Source organism: Astyanax mexicanus, chromosome 17 (genome assembly GCF_023375975.1).
Source record: "Astyanax mexicanus isolate ESR-SI-001 chromosome 17, AstMex3_surface, whole genome shotgun sequence".
Lineage (NCBI taxonomy): Eukaryota > Metazoa > Chordata > Actinopteri > Characiformes > Acestrorhamphidae > Astyanax > Astyanax mexicanus.
In genome coordinates, this window is record NC_064424.1 from 39,350,610 (window position 1) to 39,376,452 (window position 25,843).

A 25,843-nucleotide genomic window follows, 5' to 3' on the forward strand; every position below is an offset into this window, starting at 1 on the left:
TGGCTTCATAACTTGATTTATTGGTGGCAAGGCCTGATCTTTCTTCAGTCCTCAGCCAAGACACTACACATGTGAATCTCTATTACAGCTCTAGAACATCACACTGGCACTTCAGTGCTCCATCTTTAAAATCAATATCCTCAAATGGCAGACAGATCATTTCAAGTATATATAAAATATATTAAGAAATAAATATAAAGCCACTGTATCGGCTCTGGGTAGTGAAATGGTTAATCAGCAAGCCCTTGTTTAGAGGTACACAGGTTGAACTTCTATTGAGGAGAAAACTGGAGACAAAAATGATGCACAGCCGCCATCCGCGATTACCATTAATATAAAATAATAATAACAATAACTCCTCAGTTGATCTTATGTGATGTGTTAAAGTGCCAGAAATACATTTAACTGCTACTCATCTACAGGTCATATTCAGTCAATTTCTGTTTAAAATTGTAAAAAACGTTTTAGATGAATGACTTTATGGGGCTCTATATGGGTGTGGGTGAGGAGCAAGTAAAAAATAACAGAACTGGAGCAGTCCTACCTTATACAGTAAAATTAAAGTTCTTACTCCTAGGAAAGGAACGGCAGCACATCAGGAAATACAGTGAGCGAGAACTCTTACACTTATGATTGGGATATGAGGAAGAATTTGTTTTACTAAGCAATAAATGTGAAACCCTGCTTTGAAATCCATAACAGACACACAGTGTCAGTGATACTCAGCTCCTAAAGTTATCTGAATACTAACAGCACCCCCTAGTGGAGAATGATCAGAACTTCAGCCTGTTCAACAGGAGTGAGTGAAACAGTGAGCAAGAAGGACAGTGAGTTAGTTAGTTCCTAGCCAGGTCCACAAGGCGCTTTACATCAAAAATAAAGGAAAAGCCGCCACTACAAACCCACCTTACTTTGTTTGTCTACAGGAAAAGTGTCTATGTGCCAAAGTGCAAGGCTGGTATGAAAAGAACTTGGCGGAGAAGATGTGAGGTTAGTGACTGCTGATGATTTTGAATGTTCATGTCTGATTTTCTCTCATTCAACAGACTAAAATTATAATGATTCACAGAACACCTGCATACTGTACAAACAAAAATATGGAAAATATGAAGGACTGATGATGAAAACTGAAGCTCTCGAAGCTATCGTTGTTTACCTAATCACTAAAAACACCCCTTTAGCATTAAACCTGTACAAGTGGGACTACTGCATTTGTAGAATGTGAAAGAGCCTGTTTATACCTGGCATTAGAATAAATGCATTTCTTTGTATTGAAACAGTATCTGGATAAACTTTAACTGGACTGTTTATACTGTTTAAGTAATTTAAATTAGGAGTATCACAATATGTTGCCCACGATAAAGAGATCATGATATTGTGATTCTGTGATACTCGATGTATCACAAGACAATTCTCTACGATACTTCACAGCATACAGTTTTACTAATGAGGATAAAATACTCCTAAATAAGCAACCAGGAATTATGGATTTATTGGTGTCAATTGCACAGAAAATCACCACTAATATTCTATACATTTACTGCAGGTTCACCCTATTCAATTGAACCTATATTTCAGTAAACAAATATCAATATCTAAAGTGACGTATCTATAATAATAATATCCATATTTTGTCCCATCCCTAATTAAAATGTGTCCCCAGTGTAACCAGATGATATGCAATTTTACTTCCTGTGAATAAAAAAAACTAATATACATAAATGCATATTGCTCCTGGTGGAACAATAATTAAGATGGTTCTTGCATTTCTGTAATGTTCCATCAGAAAATACAAAAGATTATTTAAACTGCACAGAAACAAAATTTACTATGGCAACACTGCACTCTTCCACTAGTAGTGCACACATGCACAGACAGACAGACACAGAGTTCAGTATCAGCCAAATAGTAGAGGGTGAAGGTAATATAGTGAAGTGTGGTAATATTATACTTTACAATGATATCAATTCATAAAAATATAAAAAGTGATTTTTAATTATTAGTTTAGATGTTAAGATTGGTGTCAAAAGTGTTTTCATTTAGTGATGTGTTTAAATCCCACCCTCACTTGTATTTTGTGTCCAGATCCCACTGTTCTGATTGGATAAAAAGTAAACTTTTTTTTTCTCTAAAATTGCCTAATAATTCGTTTTGTATTAACAAGTTTTTGCCAATCCACAGCCCTAATAAACAATCATATAATGAGACACACATTTCTGCTTATCTGACAAGAGTCTGATCAAGTTAATCTTATTCTGTTCACCAAAAGCCAGGTATAAACAGACTCAAAGAGTCACACACACATACACACACACACACAATCCCAAAACCCACACTCACACACACTCGAGTGTTGGCACAAACAACAGTATGTAGTGTACTAACAGGCCTTTCACGGATGATCTCATACTTGATTGTGAACACATATCTGCACACATGTTCAAGTCTTAGCACTTGAAATTCCCTGATGTTGAAGAACAATTACAAAAACTGGCCCATTCTTCCCTAAATAATTACTGTGTTCCCTATTTACACAATACTGCTCTCAGGTTTGGTCATAAGTGAGATGTTTAAGAACAATTCAGAGACTTTAAGCACTTAAAATAAGAAAATAAAAAAGAATGAACCCACTGGTGCTACCAGAAACTCTAATCAGAAGAGATACATACGCTAACAGCAAAAAAATAAAAATATATAAAAAACAGAAATAATAAATCAATCATACCAATATTAACAATAATAAACAATGGAATAATGTGTTCTGACCTGAGAGTGTGGCCTACTGTATCAGGCTGCCCACTGTGCCCCTCTGAACTATCAACACACCACCATAGGCTTTTCCACCCGTTAACCACCAACCAATTTATCAATCATAACCAATCACCGCAGCATACTCAGGGCATGGCCGAACAGCAGGGAGTAAGACTACAGCTTTGCCTACCCCTCCTATTCAGCCTATTCACATACCCACCACCACCCTATACACAGCCCAAATAACTACAAACTACACACAGAGTCAACATCTGTACCAGAGGGGAAAAGCAGTCGGACCATCTGCAGGAGAGTTGGTGTATAACCATGTTTGGATCGCTCCACCTCTGAAGACGGCAGCGAGGGCATTTCTTGCCATGTTTCTTGCCGTATTCTCTGACCCTGGATCAGCCACAGGCCAGCAGTAGCAGCATTAGCAGCCCTGATGTGAGTCAGTGAGATGAGGTACCAGACCAAACCCAACATCATGAGGTGCTTTCTGGGTCTTTTTGCTCCACAGTGCAAGGCTCCTGGTGTTCCACCCCAGCAGAGGCTGCATCGCAGATGGTTGGTGGCACCACTTCTGAGGTCTCTGGTTCAGCCTCAGGGTCCACATCACCCTCCAGTACCAGCCGGATTGTAGTGCTGTCTGCCTCGTTCTCCTCCAGTTCCCCCTCCTTGGCCAGCCGGAACTTTATGTTCAGCTTTTCTGATTTCTCTGCAAAAAGAGGCAGATATTGCAATGTAAGGAAAAAGAAGACGGAAGATCGGGGACAGAAAATGTCAAATCGAAAGTATTTGGAAATATCTTTTTCACATAGGCATCAATAGAATTTGTCCATTATTCTTCATATTAATAATTGGATCAATAGAAATGCTCAAAAATGATAGTTCCTGTATAAGAATTTATAACTAACAAAATATACATAGGGTTCAAAAGGTCAAGAAGGTTTTAAAATGGTCCTGAAAAGTTGCCAGTTTGGAGATAATGTTTTAGCGTGATTGTGAGAAATGCTTCAATATCTCTTAACAAGGTTTTAGGTTCAGTTAGATTTAAGGTTGAAAACATCTGTTCAAACTTGAACACAAGGCTCTTTTATTCTGACAAGTAATTTAGGAAATAAGTAAATAAAAAACAAAAAAAAATGGAAATTCTCCAAAACTTGGACAAAGTGATTCTATTCCCTTCTGTTCCAAAGAAATGAAGCCAAAATGTGAAACACTGTCAAATTTTCAACCAGAGTCTGCGCAGTGGGGCCAGAGTTGGCCCCCTTTACCACAAACAAGTGTCTCAGACTGACACTAGGAGATCCACTGGTTTCCCAGTTTGTTCACAGGACTTTAAGTGTAATGTATCAACTATTTACATTTTATCAAATTACAGTATTGAAGCTCAGCTCTATTTGTGGAAGAGAATAAACAACACAGCTACAGTCCAGTTTAACCCCTGACAGTCCACATGCACTGGTTACAAACAAAAGAAAAAAAAAACTATTTTTGTACCCACCCAGACCAGAAAATACAGCTGGCCAAGACAGAGTACAAATAAAATGTTGCTAGCTGGCTAAAAGTTCCTGCACACCTGTTTCAGACAAGGTCATTTATATGTGTTGCTCCTATAATTTTTCCTCTCTAAATTTAGCCCCTGCCAGAATTTCTAGTGAAAATTTTTAAACTTGTGCCAATATTAGCACTAGAATTAGACACCAAAAATGAAAAGATAGATTAGTGAACAAAACGAGATGCAAAATGGGCAGGGCTGTTTTATTATTGAAACATATGGGGATGGTGAAGCTATATACTGTATTGCAACTGCAAACATGTATTTATTTATTTATTTATTTTCAACAAATTTGGAAGGCCAATTACCACATTCATTCCTTAGGACTAACCCCATCACCACATCACTAGGACGTTAAAGATTACTGGGTAGCCAGCTCTGAAAAAACAGATGCCTGTACTGACTGACATCACCTTATAAGTGATGAGAAGAGACATCCTTTCCTACAGTCATTACCACAAACTAATGGATTGCAAACAAAAAAAGAAAAAAACTGAGGCAAGCACCCTTTCCAAGCTGTCTCTCTTTGGGTAGCAGCAGGACATCCACATTGTGGTGCTCCTGCAGAGCAGCAGTTAAAACAGCTCCTTCTCTGCTGAACAGAAAGACCAGTGGCACTGTGATGTCCTCTGTAGACTCCCCATCTCCCACCATCTGGAACAAAGGCGTCTCAGCACTGCTGCTGTCCTCTCGCTGGTCTGGTAAGAGCAAAAAACAACACAGTTACTTTAGGGATTTGTTACGTTCTTGCATTTTTTCTTTATTCATATAGCAAACGAACACAGTAATATTTGAGAAGTAAAATTAAGTTTATAGGATTTACAAAAAGTGTGCAATCATTCTTTAAACCGAATTAGGCAGGTGCATAAATTTGGGTACCACGACAGAAAAAAATACATCGTCCAGAAAAAATAACAGCCTTTTAACGCTTACTATAGCTTCCAATGAGAGTCTGGCTTTTGGTTGAAGGTTTTTTTGGACCATTTTTCCTTACAAAACATCCCCAGTTCAGTTAAGTTTGATGGTTTCCAAACACTTATTTGCACCACAGATTTGAATAATATTCAGGTCTAGGGACTGAGATGATCATTTCAGAACGTTGTACTTGTTCCTCTGCATTAATGCTTTAGTAGATTTAGAGCAGAGTTTAGTGTTTTGGGTTGTTGTCTTGTTGAAGTATCCAGCCCCGACGCAACTTCAACTTTCTTCAACTCACTGATTCTTGAACATTGTTTTTTTTAAGAATCTGCTGATATTGACTGGAATCCATGCGACCCTCAACTTTAACAAGATTCTTTATCTCTTTTTCTTGATTGGATTCACCTGTGCATATAGGTCAAGGGTCAATGAGACTACCAAACAAATTTTGTGTTCCAATAATTAACGCTAAAGGTATTTAAATCAATAAAACGACAAGGGTTCCCAAATTTATGCTCGCACATAATTTAGTTTGAATAATTATTTCACACTTCTCACATATCATCTGCTATGTGATAAACTGAAATTGTTGAACCGAAAAACAAAAGATTTATAATGGAAAATCATGAAAATGATCAGAGGTGCCCAAACTTATACATTCCACTGTACATTCCTCAGATTAATATATCTGGCTAATGAAAACTTATGTAACCCCTGTAAAATGTTATTCTGTATAATAAAATTTTACCAGGCACTTGCACAAAATGCTTAGATAATAAAGAAACACTGTTTCACTGTATCTGGCAAGGTAGAAGAATTTAAATGTTTTTAGAGCAAGTGCAAGTGAAGTGAGAAGATTTGCAAAAGATATTTCATCACACCCTATATTGTTTATATTAGGTATATACCTAATAGAATATGTATTTTCAATGTGTATGTGAATGTATAAACAAAATGTAAAAGGCTGTGTATTATATGTTTTGAAATAAATAAAGATATGGGGGGGGGGCTAAAGCTAATTTATCTGATAAGAAATTATCATCATCAACTACTGAATACTGAACATTGTTCTATATTATAAGGGATGTTGTGTTGTTAATTGTTATTGTGTTGTATTGCGTATGATGGATATTTGTTTTTGTATTATTTGTACGCAATTTATTGTTTTTATTTTAGGTTGTCATAGTAAAAGCTGGCCAGGGACTTCAGATAAAAATTAGCCTTTATGGCTAACTCTGGCTTTTTTTACAGTTGTTTTCGGTTGATTAATGAGCATTGTCCCTGTCAAAAAAAAAATAAATAAATAAAACTACCTTGTTATGTCCAAATCAGGTGATAAATGGTTAATAAACAGAGGAGGAAACTGCTTTCAGGCCTGAAGTGAAACCAAGCTGGGCTATTTGAGAGCTCAGGAGTTCCAGGAAGAGTGTAATAAGCATCCAGGACTTTCCCAGGTCATTAGTTATATAAGCAAACAGCATGCTATTGACCAGCTGATAATAATCACGTTGTTAAACTCACCGATAAAAATGATGCCAATGGCCCCTGCTTCCTGCAGACGTCTGGCTTTGGCAGCAAACATACAGTCGCCTCTCAGGGCCAGGGCGATGTGTCCCTGCAGCTGTAGTGTATTCTCTATGTGGCCACAGGCTGTGTATGGAACACTCTTCACTATGCTTCCCTTTACCTGAGAGAGAGGGAAGGAGACATAGAACAAAGATGAAGAGATGAGAGTCAATATTTAATTTAAAAAGTAAAAAAACATTTCACATTTAAACGATCCTATATACGAAATACACTAATGCCAAAAGTATTCACTCATCCATACAAATTATTCAACCCAGATTCCAATCACTCTCATGGCTATATGAGTATAAAACAAAGCACCTAGTCATGCAGACTGCTTTTACAAACATTCGTAAAAGAATGGGTCGCTATCAGGAGCTCAGTAAATTCCAGTGTGGTACAGACCTAGTATGCCACCTGTGCAGTTGTGAAATTTCCTCACTACTAAATATTTCACAGCCAACTGTCAGTGATATGACGACAAAGTTAAAGCGACTGGGAACAAAAGCAACAGAGTGTAGAGGTCAGAAATCAATAGATTTGACTTCCAACATGGCTTCAGATTAGCTAAAGAACAGTAGAGCGTGCAGAGCTTTAAAGAATGGGTTTCCATGGCCGAGCAGCTCCATCCACGCCTCACATCACTAAATGCAATGTAAAGCAGGGGTGTCCAAACTACGGCCCGCTTCCTTTTTTGGAGCGGCCCGCGAGGTATTTTAGAAACAGAATGAAAGTTGGCCCGCTGTTAAGCAGGTTTTTATAATATGAGATTCAAAGTTTGAGAGTCTAAAAGTGGAGAGAGTGTGCATTTCTAGCACAAAAAAACAGGCCAAAGAGTCTAAAAGCGGAGAGAGTGCACAGTTTTAGAGCAGAAAAAGGGCAAGAGAGTCTAAAAGTTGCCGTAATTAAGGAGTTTAATATAAAGAGACATCATGAAATGAAACATCAATTTGAAAAAACCTTAGTTTACACAACACTGTCAAAGATAAAGATAGTAAGTCAAGTAAAATGGTCTGTAAATGAAATAATCAGGAAAATTTATTATTTAAAGTGGTATATTTCATTATTTGTTTTATTACAGAGTCTGTGGCCCGTGACTTCAAATATATTTCTCCTTTCAGGCCCCCAACAAAAAAAGTTTGGACACCCCTGATGTAAAGCATCAGATGCAGTGGTGTAAAGCACGTCATCACTGTACTGTATAGTGTAAAGTTTGGTGGAGGGGGGATTATTATAATGGAGTGGGTCTGTTTTACATTAGTTGAGCTCGTCCTTTAGCTCCAATAAAAGAATCTTAATTCTTTTGGATACCAAGAGATTATGGACAGTTTCATGCTCCCAACTTTGCAGGAACAGTTTGGGGATGGCCATTCTTGTCTCAACTTTACAAAGCAAGGTCCATAAAGACACGCATGAGAGAGTTTGGTGTGGAAGAACTTTACTGGCTTGACCTCAACACAAAAACATTTTTAGGATGAATTAGAGCAAAGTCTGTGAGCCTGTAACCTCACAAATGCACTTCTGAAAGAATGGTCAACAATTCCCATAAACACACTCCTAAACCTTGTGGAAAGCCTTCACAGAAGAGTTGAAGCTGTTATAGCTGCAAGGGGTGGGCCGATATCGTATTATTATTATTATTATTATTATTATTATTATTATTAAGGATTAAGAACAGGATGCCACTCTAGTTTATATGCGTGCACAGGCAAGTGAGCGAATACTTTTGGCAATATAGTGTAGTGTACTTCCTGGTATTTCTTACCCCGTGCTCCTGCTTCGTGAGATCCATTCCAAATTTGGCTGGTCCAGCTGTCAGAACTGTTCTTCCCAAAAACGGGGGAGAGATGAGCTGCACAATTAGTGGCACAACCTCATCTTCTTCAGGCGTGTGGCTCACCTCAGCAACCAGCTTCACTCTATACACACCTTTCTGAGAGTCCTTCACAAATAGAAGATGAGGAAATGGATAAGAGAACAAAGAAGTGCCTTTTTATGACTGTTTAAATAAATCCAAAAAAGATATTAATCTTCCAGAGCTGGACGACTGAACCTACCTGGGATTTCGAAACACTACGGGCTGCCATGTCGGTGAGAGGGGTCAGAGAGATGCCCATGCTCTTCAGGAACTCCAATGGTTCTATACCAGTGTCATGAAGAGGCAGCTCAATTCCTCTGTGGGGTTGGATAAACAGGGTACAGTTGTTAGAAGAACTATGTGTAATATAATCTAATAGCAATATTTAACTTTACTAACTTAAAGACCACTTTAAATACTCAGCAAATGCATTCTTTTACACTGTTAAAGCATCCTTACAGACATAACAAAAGAAGTAGATTACAGCAACAAAATAAGGTACCTGACTGAAGGCCCATGGGGCGCTCTGCCCACCCCTGTGAGGTATTTATATCCATCCCTGATGGTCTTGGCAAAGGAGGGGTTGTTGGGAAACAAGGTCTGAGCACTGGGGCAGGAATGTGTAAACAGGTCCTCCTCTTGAGCAGTGTGTTGGTCCTAAAAACAATAGGCTGTAGATGTTACTTCAATCCACAAAAATGTAAACAACAAAGAAAATTCAAGTTACACTGCAAAACTAGTAATGCCCATTATGCTTCCAGTAATTTTCCACCTACAGCATTTCTAAGGCTGCAGTGTACATACATCTCTAAATACTAGCCTAGGGCTGGGTCCTGCTGGAGACTGTTCTAAGCTCTCACCGTGTTGTTGCCTTCACAGGGAGGCTGTGCGGTGGACAGGGAGACTGGAAGCAGGTGGGCCTCGGTGGTGAAGATGTAGTCATCTATATCAAAAGGCAAGTGGCTCTTCTCAGAGAAAAGCAGGTAGAGGTACTTAAACATTTCAGCTAGAAAGAAAGAATCCATCCTGGAAACACAAAATCACAGAAACGCTGGATGTGAGCTGTGCATATCCGGAAATTGGCCATGGTACTGACAAAAAAAGAGAGATGTGTGATAACGCTTACATATATCTTGGTATTGTGAAATACAATAAATAAATTAGTATAAGCTCTTGCAGGTTTTGTGTGGGCCAAGAACTAAAACTGATCAAAGCTATTATTTATGTTTATTTACCTGTAATTACATTTTCATTGGTGTAAGATGTTTTTATTAAATGAGACAGTTTTCAGTTTGTGTAACATTTAGGTTTGAACTTGATAAATTCATTTTCGTTATGTGTTAGTTCACTGTGTGGTACTGCAGTCTTAGTATAAATGGGTACTGTCTCTAAAAGAAATGCTATATTGGGGGAAAGTTTGTTTAGAGCCAGCAGCTGTGGAGGCACACAGTTGTCTTTACGGGACAGCGATGCACTTGATAATTGTACTTGTAATATAAAAAATAAAGTTTGTTTTTTCCTTTAAAACATTCAGTGGAGTGGAAAATGGATCATTTTCTGAGTGAATGACATGACACGAGTAAACCATTGCTTCCTCTTAACTAAGGGTTTGCCTTTTCAGGTTTCTTAGCACATGGCTTAGCTTGTAGGGGTGCGTTTAAAAAAAAAACCAAAAAAAAAAAACAATTAATTTAATAATAATAATAATAATAAAAAATTGTAGCCCTACTATCAATGGATATTTTCTAGCTAATCTTCCTCGGAGTATGTCTGCTTCTTACCTGTCTTCATGTGTGCCTGTTCGTACATCCTGCACTGCAGCAAAGCCACAGGGGACCCGTGCATGTGTGTTGAGCTTCTCCACGATGGACTGGCCCACTTTCAGGTAGTATGGGTCACCTGTAGCCTGAGATGGAATAAACTTTAATAAACACTCAGCAGTGGCAGTGTCTTCACCGTTGGAATGAAACCTTTTATGTCGGTTTTTTATTTTTGTTGGATATGCCACCTCCGTTCACCCCCAGTATTCCAAAATTTAGCTGATTCTCCAAACAGCCTTACAATACAAGTGATAGGGGCATAGCCCTGCAAATGCAATGAAACCACTACTAAATAGTCTTTTTTAATAAACTAGCTTGCACTTTTAAAGCTCTCTGTGCCACCTTTTAAATGTCAGGGCTCTCTAAATTCAACCAATAAAGTGTGAAGCTACTTTAAGACTGTTAGTGGTGTAAAAATAGCCATTTTATCATGGGCAATGTCATGCCCTTATCGCTAGCATTGTAAGTCTGTTAGGAGCATCTGTTAAAAGTGCTGTATTCCTGAACATGAGGGTGAATAGAGATGAGCCATTCAACAAAAGCTTGTACTCATTGTGATGTTTCTCTGCACTTCAAATTTGTTTTTACCTTTAAAACAGAATTAAACAGATCAGACACACATCAAAACCTCCCACAATTCAGGACACAGTTGAACAGCAGAATGAATCACTGAAGTTTTCCCACAACAGTATGGAATCCATATTTACTGCTACCGTTGTAACTTAACTATAATATCAGTTACATTTAAGCAATCAAAATACATAAACAGAATGCTTTTTTTTTTTTTAGAAGAGTGCAATTATGCAATTGTCTGTGTTATAATAGCTGAGGCTGTATAAAAGACAAAGTGTGAAAAAACAAAAAGGAAACCTTAAACTACAAATGGGAGGGGAAAAAGATATTTATAAATAAATTAAACAGATTTAATCAGGTCCTACTAGATTTTTACATCTTCTGTGAATTAGACATTATGGAGACATGACGATTCCCCCAACAATGAGGATCTGAGTTATGCTGAAAGTATAAAATTATCCTTGCAAATTCAACAGAACAGGAGTCAGGCGTTATATACCTTGTAAAGAAAATAAGTGCTCTCAGCAAACTCTGGTCTCAGAGGGTGTTGGCCCCAGTGAACTCTGAACTCAGTAGTGAACGCCTGTCAAGCACAAAAAAGAAAGAAAAAAAGGTGCAGAGTCATTTTATGGAGCACTTTTAGAGAAACTGCTGTCTAACCAGTGATCATTACTGCAGCTTAGCAATAAATGCATGTCCATAATCATGACATAAACCATTCTACCACAAAACGACCGCATTTAACACTTCGTTACCTCAGGTAGAAACTTGTGCTGCTTTGTGACTTGATAGAGCATCTCATGGGTTTCTATGGCAGGCTTTAAATCTCCCCTTAAAACCTAAAGCACACAAAAATTAGTTAATATGATTCTGACAATTCATTTTGATGATTAATTTGATCTTTTTGGCCAAATTATATGCAGTAGGGATATAAGTGCTGACCTGCAGCCCAGGGAAGAAGGCCAGTAGCGAGTCCATCCAGCTGCGCACGTTCACTGTGGGATTGTGCATGTGCACGTTGAGCAGCAGGGGAGGCTGGCTGATGTACTTCATAATGGCACTGTAGTGCTATTAAACAAACAGTTGTAAGAATAAATCTCACTAGGACGGTCAGAAAAAAAACACATTAAAATATGTTTAACATATACAATAATACTAATGTTTTTCTTTATACTGAAAAAAAAAAAAAAAAAAAAAAAAAAGACACTTACAGTATTGAACCTCTCAAGGTAAACGTTGTCTCCCAGCAGAATGTATGCTTTCATCAAGTATTCATAGTATGAGTCTATCCCAGCACCAACACCACTATCTGTTTAAAAAACAAAAACAAAAAATGAATGAAATGAAGAAAAAGTTGTAACAGAGCTTGAGAGTGAGTGAAGGTAAACAGGGTCTACAAACACTACAAAAAGTCCCTAGGCATTAGCGTCGTCACGATTTTTATATTTCATAAAAAAACAGTTGTTTTGTCTCAAATATGTTATTAGTTTTGGTACCTTAAGGAGCATCTTTCTCTCAGATAAAGTTAATAATATATCTTTGTTAAAGAAAAAAACTGGTCATTCTCAAGGACCGAAAAAGTCTTAAAGTCTTATTTCTCATGTTTAACTGTTAAAGTAGGATAGAGTTCAGTTTGTTAAGGCTCTAATTGTTCTATTATTTTCTACATGACTGTTCCTGTATTTTTTTATTATTTATTTTGTTATGTTGCACATTGCTGTTTTAATAGTGCACACTGCTGCTAACACAAAAAGCCACTAGATGGCATTACATATATATCTTAATTAAATTATTAAAATTTGACCATTAGTGTCTAATGTGGTGTATTACAGATCACTTGTATTAATTTGCATCACTTATATCAAGCCCACCTTTTGAAATAAGATATTGTAAATTTGATGAATCAAACCAATGACTGACCATAGACTAATCTAAAACTGGCATAGGCCTCTCTGCTGTAAAAAAAAGAAAAGAAAAAAGAAAATCGAGAATCGAATCGAATCATGACCCTAAAATATGAAATAAAATCGAATCGAGGGTTTAGAGAATCGTGACACCCCTACTAGGGATACATCATATAAGGCATTACCACCCACTGTTAGAAGTATTTCATTCTCTACAGTAACACAAATGCTTTGAAGTATCAAAGAGAATTGTGTATCACAAAATCACAGTATTGTGCTATCATCATTAATATGGGCAATATACCATGATATTGTTATATTATGAGATGCCCTGTAATTCCCAACCCCTACAATAAGCGCAGAAGACCACACAAGTATCCCACAGGCGCAGCGTATTTTAGATTCCACAGGACATGGCACAGAACAGTTCCTGTTCCATGACATTTGTCATTTATGTGTTGATTAGTAGCTGAGGAGTTGAATTAACAGTGTTCTATGTGGCAGAATGCCTGAATATGACAATTAAATATTATCCATATGTATGTGTGCAGCCTCACCCCTGCGGACCCAGTCTCCATTATGAATGTTAATGACTGTGCCCATAAGGTCACTCCCTCTCTGCCTTTTCTCCCAGAGAACATCGAGGGCTTTCCGAGCATGCTCCTGTTAGGAACAGTACAGAGAATGTCAGATATGATAGGAACTTTATATACTGAGTGGTACCTACAGCATTTTATGACTTTTTAGTATACTTTTAGTATTTTAGAATTTAGTAAGCTATTGGTGCTATTAACTTGGAAGCTTAGGACATCACATCCAATCACATCCCACTCCAAACTCAGCAAGGACCTGCGTTTCCACAGGTTCAAGAGGCCAATGATTACATGGTCTGCAGACTGTTTTAAAAAAAATGCTCATTTACCAAAAACCTAAATGGCTGAAGATGCTTATTTGCATGTTGCAAAATCAATGCACTAGTTAGATAGTCAGATTTGTTGGTTTGTGCCCTAGAGTAAAACACCTCAAAAATAGGCTGCATCCAACACCTGCTTTTCGGCTCTCTTTAAGTCCTCTACTTTATGAACTTTAATTTCTACTGAAGACAGTTTTCAGCATCTTCTCATGTATTTCCTGTGAGGACCATATTGCATGTAATATGTTTGTTTCTTATGTCATCCACTAATTATTCATTTACTTATAAATAGCAGTCAGACAGCTAAACAATTTGCATGGAAATGCTAGAGGGACAGCACCAGTTTTTCTGTCTGAGAACCTGTGACTCTGCAGAGGAAAACTGCGGAACCGTTCAGGATTTCAGAACCAGAACCAGCACCAGGTCAGTGTAAATGTCAGGGTTTAGCAGGCAGGGAGACGTGGAGGCGGACGTATGTGCACGTAAGGAACAGCTTTATAAAGAAACAAACAAGGAACAAGGAACCAACCAAAACAAAATAAACAAGAGACTAGGAACTAAAATAAGACGGAACAAACTAAAACGGACAAGAAAATAAACAAGAATTAACAAGAAATAAACCAGGATAAACAAGAAATAACCAGGGATAAACGAGGGCAGTACACTATGTGAAACAAGAACGTATACATGGGATAGACAGAACAACATGGGAAAGTGCAAAGACCAACGAACACAGACTGAAACACCAGGGCTATATATATACAGGAAACAAACACAAAACTACGAACACCTGGAGAAACAGGTAATGAGGGGGCGGAGCTACAAATTAGACACACGTGAATGGAAAATGACTGGGGAACACACGTTGAGACGAGAAACACAGGGAAAACAGACAGGAAACAGGGCAGTAAAAGCAGAAAAAACAAAGTTTCTGAGAAGAGCACCTCAAACACTGAAACTCCAGAAAGTCGGCTGAGTGCTGCAAACTCTAGGATCATGGTCCCAGCACAGGCAGTGCAGGTATCGGTCTCAGTGCCCGTGCGCGAGAGAGGATTCACAACCCCATAGCGCAGGTTTACCTATAGCACAAACAGTGAATAACAGACACTGTTAGGAAACATCATTTCCAACACGTCACTCTATTCATATTATATTCACTTTTTTAACCTTTTAACCTCAGTGGTCTATATGCTGGTACTTCCTTTACTTTAGTAATCTAAGCAACATAAACTACATGGTAGGTTCATAGTAATTAATAAATAATTTAGTTAGTAAATTAGTGAATAAAATCATACTACCTATATCACAAAATACTAAAAAATCTAGTCAATATCAAATAATTTATAGTAGACACTGAATAATTCATACTAGATACCAAATAATTCATAGTAGACAATGATTCTAGAAGATACTAAATTTATAGTAGAAAGCAAATCATTTATAGTACATACTGAATAATTCATAGTAGACACGGATATGTTCATAGTGGTAATTTAATAATTCACTTCATAATGTTTATTAAAGTATAGTGGTTTTTAAACAATTCTTAAGAACACATTTATAATAGATAGTTACTATTTTAATGTACTGTGTTTAATGAATAACAGTTAATGAATCAAGGCGTTTGAAGGAGTTAATTCATTATACTAAGTAGGACAAGATAATACTTATAGCATATTTTTATTAGTAAAAAGAATTCTATGTAAACTACTAGCAGATTACCCTTGGATAAGGAAGGCCACTGGTGGTATTAAAGGCAGGCAGTAGGCGGTAGCCCAGGTCTTTGGCCATGTGGAGCAGCTCATCCCTGTACCACTGCATCCTCTCTCCCCTCTGCTTCAGCAGATCAGCCATCACATGAGCTCCTAACAGCCCACTGAAAGGAGAGCATGACAAGGAGTTTTCTATTAGCTCAGTTTTCAATTAATTACCATTCTATCACCCCAAGAACATGTTCTTAAACATATTCAATATGTACTGTAGTACTCTTTGATTTTACAGATTTGAACGTACCCCAGAACACGAATGTTGGTCTCAAAGACAGACACCACTATATCATTGTCCAGTCGTACATCTTTAACAGTCTTTTTAACAGCCTCCTCAAACTCCTCCAGCCTGTTTAGCAGCTTCAAGACACACAGAAAAGAGGACAGAGGAGAATGACAGGCCTGTAACTGACAGATTTTTAGCTTCAATTTTCATTAGCAATTGTCTTAACAAAATGTACTCACCACTAGTGTGTCTAAGGTGTCAATCAGTGTGAGAGAGAATCTGAAAGAGAGAAATGTGGGTAAATGTTTCAGTTCAGCTCAATCATGTGCTGCAGAGCATTTCTAAGTGTTTCCTGGTAGCTGTTCAGAGCCCTAAAGATTTAGGGCATTTTCAAAGTTCTTGTTTGTGAGGCTTTATTAGGCATTAGTTATTATTATACTGATGGAAAGGATAATAATGTGAAAAGTGGATGAGTCACATTAAAAAATGACTGGAAGTCCACTGGAAACAAACTCCAGATCACTGACTTCAGGTGGACCAGCGCTCCAAAACAGCTTTAACACAACCAAATCAAGCAAGGGAACATCTATAGATCATGCTATAAGTAAAATAGGAAGAAACACCTCCAACTTGATGAATATGATAAGTACACTGTTAAAAATTATTAATGTAACCTAATGACTTCTCCAAAACTGTAACTATTCAACTGAAAGAAAAAAAATTACAGGCTAATATAATAATTCTGGATCATTTGGATTGTGTGTATTTATTCATTTATCACAGAATTAAAACTCAATACACAGAATTACTTGGTTGGTACTCTATATGTAAAAAAATGTAAATAAAAAAAAAACTAAGTTGTAACAAGGATAGCCCACTTCTGGTTACATATATAGCATGTCACAACTTCTGTGTCTGACTCACTTTCCCAGAGAGTCATCAATGTCCCCACGATTGGGCTCCAGTCCTCGAACTCGCCCTCGGCAGCTTAGAGGCATCAGCTCATCTGCTGGGTATGCATATTTCTGGTGCAACAGATCAGTGAAATTAATTACACAATATTTAAAAAAGCAATGCAATGGAATAAAAAAACTACAAGTTGTGAGACTACAAGGAGCGAGGCCTGTAGAACAACTGAATTATAAAGGTTTAATTCCTTACCATGTAACTCCCATAGGCATGATCAAACATCTCCAGAACTTGTTCCCTGAAACACAGAACATACAAACCGTTAAACAAAAGTCATCATCAGACCTGTTCCAATAAGGAAGTGCAAATAAGACACTTCTATGGTAACACTAAGCTGCATCTGAATTAACATTTCTAAATGTGGCCGAGAACCAAAACAAACCAAAATTTTCCTCTTGCAGCACAGCACTGCAAGAAGAGAACTGTATTTGGATAAAGTCTGTCTTTGATCACAGTGTCCTGATGACAAGGAAATGAAAACTTGCCTGTAATCACATTCCTCATCATCTCATGCCACAACAACTCACAAGGTAGGGCTCTAACAAAAGCTGCACTGTGGTTCTGCTGTCTGAATACTGTTTCAGTTGATGTAGAAAAGGACCAGTGATTTGCTATTTATACACTATAACACAAAATACTGTACTGTAAAGGAATTTTATTTCAGAAAATAAAGTTTTGTAGTTGTGTGCTTTTTGGAACAACACAAAATAAATGTTGTTCAGAATGTGGCCAACAAAGAAAAGAACACAGTACCTACAGTCAAATATGGTGGAGGTTTAAATTTTTTTTTTATGCAGTGGGTGCTTTTTCTGTGTGCTGGGTATGCATCATGGGCCATGGGCCTTCCAGCAGGACAATGACCCCAAATATACTTCAAAAAGCACCCAACAGAAGCTTCCTGATGTTTATAGGAAGTGACTGATTTCAGTTTTTTCCAAAGGGTATAGATTAAATTAAAAAGTGATCGATAGATATATTGGCCGGCTGATTACTGCCACTTTTAAATCATCGCCATCGGCCGATATCTGCGGGCCCAAGTCTGATTATTTCATTAATGCCTTTAGGCTGTGCTCCAAGCCCCTGCGAGCTGTGCTGCAGTGAAGCCGTTAGAGCTATCTCTAGTGTCTATTCCACCATTATACTGACAAACAGCAGAGGAGCTGAGGAACATGCACACCCCCAAAACTTCTACATTTCAGCCTAGACTAGATTTTAAACAGGTGCAGAAAGTAAACCAATCTGACAGGCTTTAGTAATGAGCATTGCAGTTTCTGTGTTAAACGCAGTTTTACTGTTTAGTAGCCTCTGCGCTAGCTACTGCTAACCGGCTATGTTAGCTTAGCTTGGCTAATGCTAAGTCAGCTATTCACAAAGCAAGCTTTGTGCTAGCTAACGCTGCCCGGCTACATTAGCTCAAGTCAGATAACGCCAAATTATCTACCAGAGAAAAACAGCTAAATGCAGCCAGTTTTCTCCACTAGTAAATACAGCGTAAGCATTTATATTATATTGTGTTTAGCTCATTAAAAGCACGCGAATTGCATGTTTTGAAGGCTTTATTTGTGGGGAATGCAGAATGCAGGATATCGGTTACCAATCTTAATAGTTATTTACATAAGGTACCCAACTAGCTAGTGACTTGGTAAGTTAATAATAAAACACGGTGATACATTATAAAAAGAAGTTATAAATTATTATTACAATATTATTATTATTATTATTATTATTAATATATATTTATTAGCTAATTTTCCCACTGTTTACTTTCACCGGATTCTGCTTCATCAGGTCCCTTATTAGTGTGGGTGTTGTACTGAATCAGGTGTAAATGGTGCTGAAATGTGTGAAAAGATTAGGTTAGTATGGGCTATTGTAAGGCACGTCAGGTGTGGCTGCTGTAATAAATAAATTATGAATTAAGTGTGTAGCTACTTTATTTTGTAATAAGTTAAACATGATTAAATAATTTCACATTTTTATTGTATTATTTATTATCAAGAGGATACAGTGGAAGACACTGGAATAGACATTGGAATTAACTGTTTTCTCACAGGCCAGAGTTTCTTATATTACTCTGTAATGTCTCTGATTGTCCCAGGTAAGATAATATGCGCTTTCCTTAAAGGTGTCTCAAATATTCAATGTTTGAGCCTTTGTAATTAAAAATTAAATTAATTAAGGCAAAAACTAAATATCAGATTTATATATCCCATATATACCATGCTCTCTTAATATCAGCATCGGCCATTAAAAAACAAAAACAATATCGGTCGATCGCAAGTTGGAGGAAAAATAGGATTTTGGCTCTTGCTCATGAATATTTATACATACAAACGTATTGCCTCTGATTGGCTAACAGCACTGTGACGCAGCAAGTTAGAAACGTTCGAAAATAAAAACTAATACTTTTTAATGTCATATGTTACTTTACAACATGTGTAAAACCCTGCTAAGTGCAGTTCAGTCACTGACCTAGTCTTAAAGTCTATGTAAAATGCCAAAATCCACTGGAGATCCTATGTAAACCCATGTAAACACATAGAGATGGGTAGTCCAGGTCCAGAAAGTAAAAATCCACCCTGAGGTTGGTTGAGCTGCAGCAGAGCCACCCAGGCAGTTGGAACAAAACCCGGGGTGGATTTTTACTTTTATCTAGTGTAAACAGAACTGTTTCAAACATACACCTACCTATCTCAATTGTACTTCGCTGGTGGTGTTCCATGGACAAATTCTGACCATTTTTTCCTCAGCTCTAAATTACTGGGCAAGTAACAAAGGAACGAACTGCCATGCTGTTCCTAGTGCTGTTAACTCCTATCTGATGAGACAGTGTCACGTCAGCACTGCCTGTGGGCGGTCGTGAGCCAAGGTGGGTGAGGCCAATAATACTAATTCACGGGTTGACATAGACGCAGTGCTTTTCCTGACCGACTCGTTTTTCTGAATATTTCTGAATATATCCTTTACTAGCTACTGCAGAAAATGGAGGTTGAAGAAGAGTTCATGTGCAGCATGCATACACAGCTCAGAGAGACCTATTGTATTTCACAAAGAACAAGAAAAAGTGGATTTTATTGGAAGGACACCGTTGAAAATGATTTGTTTAACATTGTATAATATAATGTTGCTAATTGGCTTAATTAGAATGTGCAACAAAAACATTAACCTGGTTATTTAAAGCAGATGGTGACCCAGCACTAGATCCTGACTTACCTACAAAGTAACAATTTGTATTTGAGCTCCTTCATACAGTATATAATTCAATCTACCAGCAGTCCAACATTCACAGGTGAGACTATGAGGTCACAACACACCAGTAGTTATACAGTATGAGATACACAGTCAGCCATAACATTAACATCATTCACAGCAAGGAAACTAAGTATCTGCTTCCTATGCCACCTGGGTGTTAGATATGTTCTGCTGTGATGTAGGGGTGCGAATCTCTCAGTGTCTGGCGATTCGATTCGATTCCGATTTTTGGGGTCACGATTCGATTCAGAAACTATTTTAGATTCTGGAACGATTTTTCAATTCAAATAGTCTACAACTTTTGTTTAAATTATGTGAGAAGATAAAAAGATAAAAGGACAATTTAAACAAATAGAACATTTACTTAAAACAATAAACTTAGGTTCCTTACTGTATTTAATCTTTTTGCAACATAGTGACAGTGCCATAATAATGAATGGCTAATTTCTAGTATGGTTAACTAATCCTTAATTCATTTCTAAAAGGAAGACGGAGCTTTTTAACTGTACCACGGCGTTCACCTATTGTCACATGGAGCTTTTTAACTGTACCGCGGAGCTTTTTAACCGTACCGCGGAGTTCACCTATTGTCACTTGGAGCTTTTTAACTGTACCATGTAGCTTTTTAACTGTAAGAGCTTTTTAACTGTACCGTGGAGCTTTTTAACTGTACCGCGGAGCTTTTTAACTGTACCACAAAGTTCACCTATTGTCGCGTGGAGATTTTTAACTGTATCGCGGAGCTTTTTAACTGTACCACGGAGTTCACCTATTGTTGCGCCAGTATTTAACTGCGACAGTAGCTTCACCCAAAATTTTTTTTTTTTGAAAATGAGAATCGAGTCGGAATCGTTCAATGTTAGATTATAGGATACTTGTGTGTATTTTTTTTTTTTTTTTTTACTTTTTGTCTTATTTTTGTTCAAGGAGATACTCTGCAGTTATTTTACCATGGGTAATATAGAAGTCAAGAGTTCAAACTGTGCAAAGACTGTACAGATGTATCAGTCATATGTGTTTGTTTGGGTTTAATGGACACAGGGCTGCTATTAATCTTTATGCACGTCTCTACCGCGTTCTCTCATACTACTCTCTCACACAAAAAATCATGCTCACACTAAAAACCTCCTTACCCAACTAAGCATGAGGAGAGGCCATTCAGATTCTCAGGATTTGTCACTCTCTCACTGTGTGTCCTCCTCTCTCATCCTTTCTTTCTCTCACTCTCTGAATCACACAACAATGAATCACCAATTTTTTTTGTCTGCATTGTCCATTACGCCAAATAATCGCTGCAGCCCTACAAAATACGTTGCTCAAAATAACAATATCATAATACTGTGATACTCGATATATATAAAGACAATTATTTTAGATATTTCACTGCAACAGTGTTACTGAAGAGGACAAAATACTAAATAAGTATATACCAGGAATTATGTATTTATTGGTGTTTCCCAGAATTTAACAACCAATATTCTTCACCACAGGTTTACTCTATTTATTTGACTAGAAGTGTGCCGTAATGAAGCAGAAGTCTAATTGGAGGCAAGTCTTGGGGAGTTTACAGTGCCTAGATTTCAATAAAAATATAAATTTTTGACAAACCACAAACTAAGACAATATATCACACTATTTTGCAATGCCCCTATTGATGATATGCAGTAATCTACCAAATGTGCCCTAAGAAAGGACAACTGGTGAACCAGAAACAGCATCATGTGCACCTAATGATGAATGTGGAAAGAGAGAAGGGTACTCCCTAACAAATCATTGAGACTGACCCAATGATCTTGTTTGTGGAGGACAAATCATTTACTATTTATCTGATCTACTCCATGACTCCATATCTATTTAATCAAAACTTAACATTCCAACCACAATCCCATAATAGGAGCCAGTTAATTATCATGCTTTAGACTAGGGTGTTGTCTGGCAATTACATTCAAACTTCTCAGGTGCTCTTTACAAACACTGTCTACCATCTTAGTTCTGAGAAGCAGGATTTGAACATTAACACTAACAGGCAATAAGTCACCTGTTAGAATGGAGCAGTCTAAACCAAGGACATTGTAGTGGAGCACCAAGGATTCAACTGCAGAAAGGTAGGACAGATTACCTATGGTCTACAGAAGATGATCATACATGTTTATTAGTTTGGTTTTAGAGTAAATAGTAATTTACAGTTTTTACTGTAGATTATTAGATCATATAAAAATTTTGCCTACTTATTGCATAAGTGTTTTGGTGCTATCCGTGGTCCAGCCCTTGTGTTCTCTTCTTTTTGGACCATCTAAACAGCATTCCTTTTTATATATGTACACACACTTCATAGTAAACTTGTCTTCACTGCAACACTTGTGGCCTTGTTAAATGGTTGACTGGATTTGTGGGTCTTTAGTCTTTGCTTATACTTATCTTGTATCTATGTACCAATGATTGGAGTCAAATAAACAATATTGGTTATATATAATTGGCAATCTGATAGATATTGTCATATAAAATGAGTAAAATTCTTTTGTACAAAATTTTCTTGGTATCAAGCAGCAAAAAGCTTTAAAAATGTGTTTAATAAAAAATGCATGTCCTGTGACGTAATTATTGCACATGTACATTGCTATATCAATGTTAAAACAATATGTTGTGCAGCCCTAGTTTAAACTCTTCTATGATGCCATGTATTAAACTGCAGCAAAAAAAATTATGACATTTTCAGCAAACCCAAAACCCAAACTGTGACAACATAATACAACTCAAAGCGTTTAAATATTTCTTGACACCCCATCTAAATGACTGCTTTAACTACTTTAAGTTGCACTTACTGCTGACATGCAGGTGTGCAAACACACCTTCACAGCTTTTCTAGACCATGGAGAAGAACTGCCAGCACAATAAAACTCTTTAGTAAAGATAAACAAACATCAACATACCGGCATCATGCCTAATGTATGGGCTAGAGAGGTACAACCCATCCAAAATCTAGCAGGATGCCTTTTCTGGTCATTAGAGACACTTATTCCAACAAAACTTGGATAGTCTCTCTTTTTAAGACCCTTGAATGAGAATGTGTCTCAAAACCTTTGCTCATATACAGTACCAATAAAAAAAACAGTCACATTGCAAATGAATACTAAAGTCATATAGGCTATAATGATACACATAAGGAGTCATGTAGTAACTTAAAAGTGTTAAACAAACTAAAATACTCTGTAAAGCATTTAGATGCTCTTATATGGGAAGATATTAACTTGCATTTTTCGAGGCTGGTAACTCTGATTAACCTATATTGTGCAAAAGAGGAAATTCTTGTTATTTTACTTTACTGGGGCAATCCTGATGAGAGCCAGTTTCATCATTTAATTTTCATTTATTTTGTTAAGTAGTTCTTACCATTATATGGATTAGAACAATACTTAAAGTATTGTAGGCCACTGTATATTGACTGTGTAACAAATCTACCTCTTCACAACTTTGCAGCTGATGCTCTTAAACAGATTAAGAGGGCAAAAAGTTCAAGTAATTAACTCTTATCGAGTTCAGCACAGCTGTTAACTGAAAGCCATTCCAGGTTACCTCATAAAGCTGACTGAGAAAATCCAGCCAGGATGTTCAAAGCTGTCATATAAGCAAGAGGTGCTACTTTTCTTTTTTTTCGGTTTGCTTAACAATTCAGTGCTTCAACGTGAACAGAAATGAAGTAGTTAGAAGGATGCCAACCGTAGCTAAATAGTAAAACTTACCTGATTTGGGCTTTTTCTTCAGTAGACATGGACGGGCCATCTTGAGCAACAACCCCACACACAAGGCCACTAAAGAGAAGTGCTGGCAGCAACATGGCAAAACCCCTAAAACAGTCCTGTGTCCCACTCTCCACACTGCTCCCCATTAACCGAATTAATCCTCACTACAACCTCTCTCCTCACAACCCGGCTACACCAGTAAACCAGGGGCAACTTCTGCTTCTGACTCACGGTCACAGCACATAAATAAACCCCAGATATTTATCTGTCAAATTCAGTAAATCGATGAGTTGTAGGTAAATAAAGAGAGAGATCAGCCTGTCAGTCAGGGAACAATTTACACTGACGTTAGCTAACCTAGCTAGCTAATTACTAGTTAGCCAAACAGCTAATAAATGGAAAACAGAGCAGCTCAGACTGACACTCTGAAATGGAAAGAAGTGTAAAACCTTCCTGGAACCGACTCCAACAAACCCTAACCATTACAGTCTTCTTTTATCAAAGTTTCCGAACCAAACACACATCCAGAGACAAGCCCCACTAGACACTCCTGTCTAGCCTAGCGATTAGCTCGGCCGCTAGCTCGCTAGCTAGCTAACCCAGTTAGCAACCCAATCAGCTCCATGGGCTTTCATAGCCTGAAGCTAAAAAGACCGGATTTTAAAGCGGGCTGGTAAATATTCCGGATTATTCTCGCTGAACTGGGGAAGAACTCCATCTCAGACCCTTCTCCAAATGAACATATTTGCTCAAGCAGAAGCTAACGCTAAACTACACAGTGGTGAACTGCAGGGATGAGCCGAACGAACCGACTCTTCGAATCGAACGACGGGAGCCGACTCCTCTTGTTTGTGAGCCGATTTGTTGCTCTGTAAAGCCGCACGTGATTTTATTTTGCATATTTTAATGTATATTTTGCTTGAGTGCTCGTTTGTTGATGTGTTGTTTCACTGTACAAATGCACAAATTATATACACAATCATAAATTGGACCGTTGTCTTTAATTTATGTTTTTCCACTCTGTTCCAGAGTACAGAGTACAGTACCTCTTCTCGTTCAATTGTGTTTTATTTATTTGTATAAATTCAAGGTGTGTCCAAAATTTTGACTGGTACTGCATGTAAATAAAGCCATTTAAATAAAAAATAAAACGTTTGATATCCTGTATGTTTATACATTAGTCATGATTTTTAAACATAATTTGGTAATAGATTAATTTAAGCAAAAACTAAAAAATCTGAGGAGCCACTTGGAAGCTAAAAGAGTCGGTTCCAAAAGCCGAGCCAAAAGAACCGGCTCTCTTAAAAGAGCCAGAATTCGCTTTACTAGTGAACTGGCCATAAACAAAGCTTGCAGTGACGCCATCATTACGGGCGGAGGGGCGGGAACACACACAGAAAGAGAGAAAAATATATACATTATTTTATAGTAACGTATCCTTACAGGTATGCCAGCCCTGTTTAAAACATTAGCACGGTCCCAACCTCTGGCATTAAGTACTTATAGTTCAGAATTTGGCCAGATTAACTAATTTATTTTATGAATCCTTTGATTATATCTGATGAATGGAAAAACAATTATATTAAATACATACAACACTCGAATCCGTTTAATTATTATTTTAAGAATTTTGTTAATAATAAGAAATATTACTTTTACAGTTGAACCTAACTGTCTACTTCAGATATTTTTTTAAATGTAAGAACACACCAGCAGAGGGTTTACATCATTATCATTATTAATTCATTTATTGTTTTATTTAATTCGTTTTTCTAAATGATCATGGTAGTAAAATAGATACTGGATAAATAATTATTTGAATTTAACAATATGTACTCTCAGATGAATCATGAATAATTCTCTCCATTAAATAAATAGCGTCAATATCGTCAAGTAGTCAATTCGCTGATTTAAATAATTAATCGTTCCTTTAATTAAAATGAAATTGAACTAAAGCGTTCACTGAACTGAGGGAAGAAAATTGATTAAATGTAGGGATTGATTTGAGCCTCGTATTAACATGTTT

At 37.2% G+C, this 25,843-nt stretch overlaps 2 protein-coding genes across 2 annotated transcripts in view; one reads left to right on the forward strand and one right to left on the reverse strand.

Moving 5' to 3' along the window:
- On the reverse strand, positions 1–24,639 carry si:ch211-282j22.3 (ER degradation-enhancing alpha-mannosidase-like protein 3). Its single transcript, XM_007230830.4, has 20 exons — positions 23,818–24,639; positions 17,018–17,063; positions 16,781–16,881; positions 16,096–16,135; positions 15,878–15,990; positions 15,587–15,740; positions 14,809–14,943; positions 13,509–13,614; positions 12,259–12,356; positions 11,990–12,115; positions 11,803–11,886; positions 11,547–11,630; positions 10,436–10,560; positions 9,515–9,680; positions 9,157–9,311; positions 8,854–8,971; positions 8,562–8,738; positions 6,752–6,917; positions 4,819–5,010; positions 1–3,469 (listed from the first exon to the last, which is right to left on the reverse strand). Exons 1-20 carry the CDS (start codon positions 23,961–23,963, stop codon positions 3,237–3,239), a joined length of 2,565 nt encoding a protein of 854 aa, XP_007230892.3. The 5' UTR covers positions 23,964–24,639; the 3' UTR covers positions 1–3,236.
- slc31a2 (solute carrier family 31 member 2) overlaps positions 22,160–25,843 on the forward strand; it is an 18,843-nt gene continuing 15,159 nt past the window's right edge. The window contains exon 1 of the mRNA XM_049466032.1: positions 22,160–22,182. The gene's annotated coding sequence lies outside the window, so the exon portion shown is untranslated. The remainder of the gene's footprint in view (positions 22,183–25,843) is intronic.

Excerpts from the sequence above, each read along its gene's own strand:
- si:ch211-282j22.3 (XM_007230830.4), bottom strand. The coding sequence starts at position 23,963 with ATGGGGAGCAGTGTGGAGAGTGGGACACAGGACTGTTTTAGGGGTTTT. Across the intron at positions 14,944-15,586 it reads GTGGCCTTCCTTATCCAAGG|GTAAACCTGCGCTATGGGGT; the intron begins GTAATCTGCTAG and ends TTTGTGCTATAG. Across the intron at positions 9,681-10,435 it reads ACAGGCACACATGAAGACAG|GATGGATTCTTTCTTTCTAG; the intron begins GTAAGAAGCAGA and ends TTGTGTTTCCAG.